Genomic DNA, 8,380 nt, shown 5'->3' with positions numbered 1-8,380 from the left:
TGGGCAGAAGGCAGCGCCAATTTGTTCAAGATTCTCTGCCTATTTTTAACTAGTTTTTGCCACTTTAGGGAGGACTGGAACAAAAAGATCCAAGCAGGTTTTACACAGAAGACCGACAAGACTGAACATGGCAACAAAAAAAACCCCGTTATTCCTTTGTGTACATTAATATATTTAAACTGGCAATCTACCAACACCCAAATCCTCAAAAAAATCAAAGCATAAGTGCCTCCAACTCCTATCAAATGTTATTGTGGTTTAACTCCTCTGATGGGATTATACATCTCCGCACAGGGAGTGGATGCAGTTCCACAGCAACACAGATATGTGTTAGCAGATAAACAGTAATTATAGCCTGCAAGTCTCGCTGGGAAAGACCTTTGGCCACACAGGATGCTGAATTATCTGTCTTGGGTTCTCCAGATGCTGAGGAGCAAATGCAACTTGTCCTGAGCTACCCTACCTCTGCTTGCAAGGCCAGCATCGGTCCCTCCCGCAGGCACGGGGAACCATCCATGCCCTGGTTTGTGGGGAATCTCCTATTCGGGAGGCTGGAGGAAGGCACAAAACCACAGAGCACTCGGGCATCTTCCTGTGCAGCTGCCAGAGGGCAGAAAATAAGTCAGATTCGTAGAAACAGGTGATGAGGCCACGTCTGGAAAGCCAACAGCTTATCTGCGTTCTCATCCTCCAGCCCACGACCTCCAACAGCTCGTTAGTTATCGGCACCTCACGCAGTTACGTGGAAACACGGCGCTTTGCTTTATTGGCTCTGAGGTGACGAGCTCGATAAGCGTCGTTTCTGAGAATGCGTTGGGTGCTCCCTGGAATGGGTTTCTGAGACTGATCCGCTGCGCTTTGCCATCCAGTTCACCGCAAGATGACACCGTCTAGACCACAGCACATCTGTGTTCACATTCATGACAGTGTTTCCAAAGGGGCTGAGCCTCATCACCTTCAACATCCCAGAAACTCAGGTGGGAACGGCTGCCAGGGCAGACTTACAGACAAAACACCACGCGCAGTTTCCTTCGGTCGCACGGGAACACAGGGCAAGGCAGAACCCAAACCCTGCCAACCCACAGCACCGGCCATTTGGTGACCCTGCTTGCCGTGAGAACCGCGCACACCGGGCGAGCTCTGTGCTCGCTTGGACCCTCCGGTCACACACAACATACAGGTGCCTCCACCACCATTTATTTCAATAAGTCACTATGACATCTCGTATATAATACAAACGTTTATATACATTGTATATGCGCTTCAAAATAGGAAATCATCGCTAAGTACACCATATGTATAACATATAAGAAAACATATGTTTAAAAACATGTTTCTAGACACCAGTTGTGCTCTTGAATACATTCCCTGTTGCATATTGGCGCTGTGTACATAAAATACCCATTTCTAATGAGTTATTTACTGAGGAAAAACACTTCTAGAACTTTCAAGTTTACCCCTTCTTGAACTTTTACACTGAGGTATTTAAATTACATCAAAAGCTATGCACAATTACACTCCAGGTTGCTCTCAGACCCATTAGATTTTAAACTTGCTATCTGAAACTTGAATGCTTTCCAAAACTACAGACCCATTAACTCGTGGAAAAAAATGTTACAGAAGTAAAATTCATTTCATACAGCGCACGGGCAACCAACTCGGGTATTTTAACTGCACAGAGTCCAAATCAAGAACACTCCTCCAGTCCTGAGTGCAGGCTCCAGCATGCACAAGCTGATCATGGGGATGAATTGTCAGAGCATATTTGAGGCATCTATCCACAATCTTTGCTCAAACACAACCCCTGAAGGCCCAGACAGTCAGCACTGGGTTAAGAAGTCAGCTCTTGCTGTCAGCAACAGAGAACATCTACGGAGATACTCTTCTAAACCATCACAAAATCATCATTTATCGGCAGGAAAAAACCCCTAAGTGTTCATGTAGATGCTCTTAAACCCAAGACATAAACAGACTTCCCCCAAATCCAGACACTGTCTGGAACCGAACGTGCCTGTGGGTTTCTCCCTACACCCACAGCAAGCAATCGAGTCTCACCAAAGTGGTTTAAGCTGAGCAGCTTTGCAGCAGAGATGTTCCAGCTCGACTTGCCGATGACAGCCACGCCGGTATTTTGGCACAACGGGACGTCCAGCACGAGGAAGCGCACGGCGTGTTGGCTGCGCCGGGCTCACGGGTGAAACGTCAGTCAGACGTGGCAACCTCAGAAGTTTACAGTGCAGACAAGTGGTTCTCTACCCCCATTTTGAACTGCAGTTTCCACTAATAACGTTCTAATCAGAAATCACCATTCCCTTTGCCTTCTGGCTACCCACATATTCTGTTTTCCACACATGTGAAGATCTCCATGGAGAACCCCAAACACTTGGAGATCTGGAGCTACCTGGTGATCATGACTGATTCCATTCGTTGGCCTGACAATGGGGACACTGCTGAATATCTTGTGTTTTTCTCAGTGTCTGAAGAAACGCAGAAAAGAGAGAAGTGGCGTTGAGTCACCATCTCTCAACAGTGACTTAATGGCCTGCACCAGAATTCAGGTGCAATTCCGGTGCATGGCCAGCACGAGAGTTAGCGGCGATGACAACTGCCTCGGGAGGTACAGCTGACACACACCACTCAGCGTGACCAAGAACAAATAACCTGTATAAATAGAAGCACAAAGGAAGCTGGCTGGGTCCATCAGGAGAGAGGAAAGTTCATTTGGGAACCAGACTGAAACGCTGGAGATTCCTGCACTGAGAAGAGACAAATTCCTATGACTACATACAGAATTGGCTAGAAATGCACAGAGGACAACGTCCTCTCAGTCCTGGCAACACAGGGTCACCCTAAGAGAAATAATCACACGATTCCACCAAGAACAGCTGCTCCCATGGGTCCTCATGCCAAAGGGGCCGCTCAACAAGACCCATGGGAACTGAAGTGCAATTAAACAGTTACAGATACCCACGTCTTTATAGCCACAGAATGTTCTGTTTCATTACTTGTTACAATCAATTGGCTCAGAAACGCAGGGAACAGCAACATAATGCAGAGTCAGTTTTTGATGAGACTGGAATTGGAGTCGACGTGTTCCTCCTGGATAGGAATTCGAAAGCTCCTTTCTGAAAGACAGATAATAAAACAAATACTGTACAGAGTAGAAGGGGCAGGAAAAGGGAACGTTTCTGGTTTCATGGATGACACCTATGAGTGACATTGGGTCAGTGCTTGTCTTCCTAGTCAGTGTCAGGAAACACCAAGTATAGGGAATAGTGAAAATAGACTTTACCATTGCTGTGTGAATGGAACGTGAGGCAGCTGTGGGCTGACTCAAGAGCCCTGGGTTTGCAGGAGACACTTCAAGACAATTCACTTCTATGTAAGCAAAAAAGTTCACAATATACTCTTTAAAAGATGATTCTGAATCTTCTTTGCACCAAGTCAAAATCCCCACACAAAATCATTATATCATTTTTGCAAGGACCAAGGTGGTAAAAAGCTAGAAGGAGTTAAAAATGGAAGAAAGAGAGAGAGACTCCTTCTGCATGGCATGTTCTATAGGAACACAAACTTGGGACACCACAACCTCCAGTGCATCAGGACTAACTAGAGGATAAACCACTGGTATGAACTGCAGATGGCACTGTGCTGCTTCACCAGGTAGACTGAATTATGGTTGAAACAATTATCAAAGTTCAGATAGGGGGCGCTGATTATTCTCTTTCCAATATGTTTCCCCCCACCAACAGAAACTCACCCTGATGGTTGTTTTTACAAGGCTTCCTCTTGGTCCCTTTTTTAGCTGCTTGGATAATCAACAGGAGGATGGACATTCCACTCACCATGAGCAATATCAGACAAATGAGGATCAGTGATAAAGACCCTGGGGGAAAAAAAAAAACAAAAGAAAAAATAAGAATATGCAAGAAAAGATTCCTGGTTCTGGCTGGAGTTTTATGGCTTTTCAGCTTCAAAAGCAGGAACCTAGAATTCACTAAGTCCCATGAACCACAAAGCCTAGAAGTCCCAGACTAGTGAGAAATCCAGAATCCTGCACATGTCTCACTGAAAGACTGTGTAAAATACAGAGAAACAGTGTGATTGCATTTCAAATGATACCCATTTTATGTGAAAATTCCTAAGCAGCTCTTAGTAAACAGAGAGACAAGAGTGGCCGTTCCCTCTCCTTACCCCAGTTAGTCGCTGCGGGGCTGTTGGTATCCGAGCAAAGGAAAGGGACCACGCTGGGTCTGGACAGTGAGAACTTCACAGTAGACGTGTTAATGCTGTGGGCAGTGGTGGAGAGATTGGAAGCAGGAGTTGCGCTCGGGGAGGTCGCTGCCTGCGGGACGTGGTTGCTGCAAACAGCATCAGCTGTTTTTGTCCCCGGTCGAAGAGTAGTTTTCCCAAGAACGCTGCAGCTAGAGATGTAAAATAAATTAGTGTGGTGGTTCAAACAGTCGCAGTAATGACTTTATAAGTGATCTCAGTGAAACAAGTGAGTGAACATTATAACCCTTGTTTTAAAAATATAAACTTGGGTTTCACCTTTCCTGGGTTCTACAGGTATGTGAAGAACAAGTAAGCTAATCAAAGTTATCACTGGAAAAAAACAACCTACTGTTTTTCTTAGCATCTGTACATGTAAGAGCTTTGAGGCACAGCTGCATTTAACAAGAGAACCTTTTGCTACAGAAACAAAACATCCCAACCTTCAAAAAACAAAAAGGCTGAGAATACTGCTGTTGGCAGAGCTGAAGAGAGAAAGGGCAGCAGGCAGACGGACACTTCAAATCAGGCGGATTGCTCAAGTAAAGCCAAAATGCGGCTCTGAACATGTCAGGATCAGCAATACATACTTGGTCCAAGGCTGGCAGTTCTCATTTCTCCCTGTGGAATAAGACCCTTCTGGACACGGTGTGCATACTGGAAAAAACAAAAAAGAGGCAGAATTTGAGTTCAGTTAGCAAAATAATTGAACAACAGCTACACAGTAATTATACTAATTATCATAGTAGTGGTCTAGTCTATAGAACAGACCCAACAAAACCCCCATAGGCTCTGAAAACCACAGTCATTGGGTCAGAAGTAACACAACACGCTCAGTGGGTCATTTTAGTCTGCAGCCAGCAAGGTTTCCCCTTTTCTCTGCTGGCTGATTATGGGTATTAACGAGGAGAGCATTAAGATTTTGGACAGCTCAGGAATCGCAGAGCAACAGTTTGCACAACTACCCTGCTATAACACTTGTGTGGAGATATCAAGGAGACAAATGACAACAGCTTTTACACCAGAAATAACAACCACCCCATTTGAAGCGGAGGGAAGAGTCTGGAGAGTCTGACACGTCACTAACTCACCGCTTCCCGGTTTATGTCCGGCAACGGGCATGTAACCAGCACGACACATGCAAAGCCTGTCAGAAGTCTTCTCGCACTTCTTCAGCTCCACGCTCCCCTTCCCTAGAGCAACAACAGAACAAAGGGCAAGTGAGAGACGAGGAGTAAGAAAGAAACAGAATCGATTACTCGGTGCCCGTCTGTAGAAACAACAGTTTATTAACAATTCCAGCAGCAGCAGCCTGGAGGTATCAGCTACCAAAATGCCAACCCAGTCTTTGGACATGGCCACAGATTTTACGACATCAGCCTTTGAGGAACACGTAAGGGTAAGAAAGCCCACGCAGATTGATTGCCCCTCAAATTCATATCAAGAAACGACTGCCCTGCAGCTGACTCACAGGTCTGGCAGATGGTGCAGCTGTTGCAGAAGCTGTGGTGGTGCTCGCTGCTGAAGAACTGGTCCTGGCAGGGGACGCAGACCGTGTCTGCTGTGGCCGTGCAGCGGTCTTTCATCCTTTCACCTGAATCAGAGACCGCGTGAGAAGGAGAAGCTGATCGCTATCAGAAAGAAACCCTCTTCATTTCGTGCATTAGAATGAAAGTGTGTCCGGAAAGTGATGGTTCCACTTACAACTCTGGCTGAAAACACTGAGACGTGCCAGAATCCCTACGAGTTCTGACCCACAGCATCACTGGAGATCCAGCAGTGAAAATGGGCTAGCAGGGCTGCGAGCTGAGGTGATGCCCCAAATGATTCTCCCAGCAGACCCCAAATATCACTCCTCCAGACCACCTTTTCGTCTGGTTTAGACATTGTTTGCAGCCAGTGTCACAGATAAAGAAAAAAAATGCAAGTTTTAGCATAGCAGTAGGTCTGATCTCCAGTGCAATATAATGGCTTTATGACAAATCCTGCCCGCCCTTATGAGATAAATCACGCAAGTTAACCCAAAGTTACCCCAAACAGGTACAAAAGATGCTGCTGCTCAGGTTTGCAGAAAATTCACTAGTGATGCAGTCAAGGATAAATGTTCGTAGCATCTTCCTGCTGGCATTCTGGAAGCCCACTAGGCATGAAATAACCCGGTTGTATTGATATATATCCATATGGGCACCCAACACCAAAGAGGTTTCCAGCTCCATTTCCTAAACCGTGACACACCAGCTTCTCTCCATACAGCACAGGAACCATCGACAGCTTTAATGACTACGGCTTTCACACATTGAGCTTAAATACATCCCTACGCTCACAGACTGCTGCTTTCATTTGGGTTCTCCATCTTCCCATTCTGTAGGTGAGCAGTGAGTACTAAAACCACAATTAGTACTAAAAATAATCCCTTCTGTTAAGAGGATTGTCCCTTCAAGAGCAATATTACCTGCAAATTGTGGTTACTCTTCACCACTAAGTCATTTCTATGATGAAATCCCAGACGTTAAAGCATTTGAGGCTTGATATTATTCTGCATTTGTGCTTCTCAACACCGCGAAGCTTTCAGAGACATTCAGATTGTGGAATAAAACACCCCTGTGCATGCAAACCCCAGAATTCAGACTCATTGCATTTCTGCGATAAGAAGGGAGGAAACAAACATTTTCTTCACGTTACGCTTTGCTAATCTGCCTGTGAATCAATCTTTTCCCTTCAAAAGCAACCAAGTCGTTAGTCTAAACCCTGCCACAGAAGAAAGCTTAAAACCCCTGTTTAGCGACAGAATTAATTACCTAAGGTTTTCCGTTATTATGCAAGGTCTCTGAGCTGCTTTGTGTGATCAGTAAAGGGCACTAACAGAAACGCGACTGTCTTTTCTCAGCTAATACGATGCAAACGGCCCAGCCGCAGTGGGGAAGCTGAGCCACACAAAACAAGTTGAAGAACATGTAACCCTTTCAAAGAGGATTCCTAAATTTAGTATGTTATAGAAATAATCTTCTTCAGTCTAAACTGATAGCAAAGCCTCCTTATCAATTGATTTTGAATGATATTTCCATCAAGCTGGTTTTACCACCTGTGGATTATTAACTGACAGATATTACAGCAAACAAGTACAACCAACACCCAGTGAAAATCACTTACCAGGGGCACAGTCGTTGCAGCATTTTTCACCGAAAGGATATTGATGTTCTTTGCATTTCAATCCTAAGCAATAAGTAATAACGACTGCCAGCAGCAAGAACAAAACTGTAGGAAAATGCAAGTAGAAACCTACAGCTACCATAATGCAGCCCTGCTGTCCCAGTAGAATTCTGATGGTGGCGAACTCCTGGAGAAGCGTTTCTGCACTGCCGGTGAGCAGAACAAATTCATATGTCAGTGCTGGGAAATTCCCAGCATGTGCTCCACGCCCCCATCCTTTTTCCCGCACCTCACAAACTTATTTTCTGCAGATCGCAACTCAAATCTTCGTAGGCAGGAAGACAGCAGGCTGCAAAGAATCCTGAGGTTTCTATCCTTAAAGCAGAGCGGCTCCAGTCGGGTCCATCCCTCCCTACGCAGCGTTAAAGCATGAGCCTTGAACGCCAGGAGAATGAGCTGAGCCTTGTTACTGTAAAGAGGAGGATTAAAGCAACACAGAGGTAACTCCCAAAAGCCTTTACGATGAGAGTCACGGGTAAAATGAAAGGCAGCCCACGTTGGTTTGCTCCTTAAAAGGTGAAGCACAGACAGATCGGTCAACTTGGCATTGACCTGAAGAGCCAGCAAAAGCTCGAGAAGCATTTGCAGTCTCCGTTTCAGCTCAATGTCAAGACCACTGCATCGCCACTGAAGACAAGTGACCCCAAAGCAGAGGCTTTGTGTCACCTCTGCCACTTGCTGGCACAGAAACAAAGGCTTCCAGCACAGGTGCGCTTTCTGAAAGCAAAAGCTGCAATATTCACATACCAGACACTGAGTACTTTGTTCTGCAGAAGCACATTAGCTCTGGAATCCAACGCCCCGGAGGAACCTCCACCCAGTTGTGCCAGCCAGCAACAATTCATCTGGGATCTCAATTTTAGATCTTCCAGCTCTAAGAGACTTGAGTGACTCTTAC

At 45.6% G+C, this 8,380-nt stretch overlaps 1 protein-coding gene across 1 annotated transcript; it reads right to left on the bottom strand.

The window, feature by feature from the left end:
• Window positions 1-1,181: 1,181 nt before the first annotated feature.
• Window positions 1,182-8,264, bottom strand: TNFRSF4 (TNF receptor superfamily member 4). The gene is made up of 8 exons (XM_021281837.2): window positions 7,712-8,264; window positions 7,423-7,628; window positions 5,744-5,866; window positions 5,364-5,465; window positions 4,863-4,929; window positions 4,195-4,424; window positions 3,761-3,886; window positions 1,182-3,125 (listed from the first exon to the last, which is right to left on the bottom strand). Exons 1-8 carry the CDS (start codon window positions 8,062-8,064, stop codon window positions 3,058-3,060), a joined length of 1,275 nt encoding a protein of 424 aa, XP_021137512.2. The 5' UTR covers window positions 8,065-8,264; the 3' UTR covers window positions 1,182-3,057.
• Window positions 8,265-8,380: the final 116 nt, after the last annotated feature.

The sequence above is a fragment of the Columba livia genome, chromosome 21 (genome assembly GCF_036013475.1).
Source record: "Columba livia isolate bColLiv1 breed racing homer chromosome 21, bColLiv1.pat.W.v2, whole genome shotgun sequence".
NCBI classification, from domain to species: Eukaryota; Metazoa; Chordata; class Aves; order Columbiformes; family Columbidae; genus Columba; species Columba livia.
This window is presented reverse-complemented; position numbering and strand designations above follow the sequence as displayed.

Excerpts from the sequence above, each read along its gene's own strand:
- TNFRSF4 (XM_021281837.2), bottom strand. The coding sequence starts at position 8,064 with ATGCTTCTCGAGCTTTTGCTGGCTCTTCAGGTCAATGCCAAGTTGACC. Across the intron at positions 7,629-7,711 it reads GCAGAAAATAAGTTTGTGAG|TGCAGAAACGCTTCTCCAGG; the intron begins GTGCGGGAAAAA and ends GCTCACCGGCAG. Across the intron at positions 3,126-3,760 it reads TTGTAAAAACAACCATCAGG|AAAGGAGCTTTCGAATTCCT; the intron begins GTGAGTTTCTGT and ends TCTGTCTTTCAG.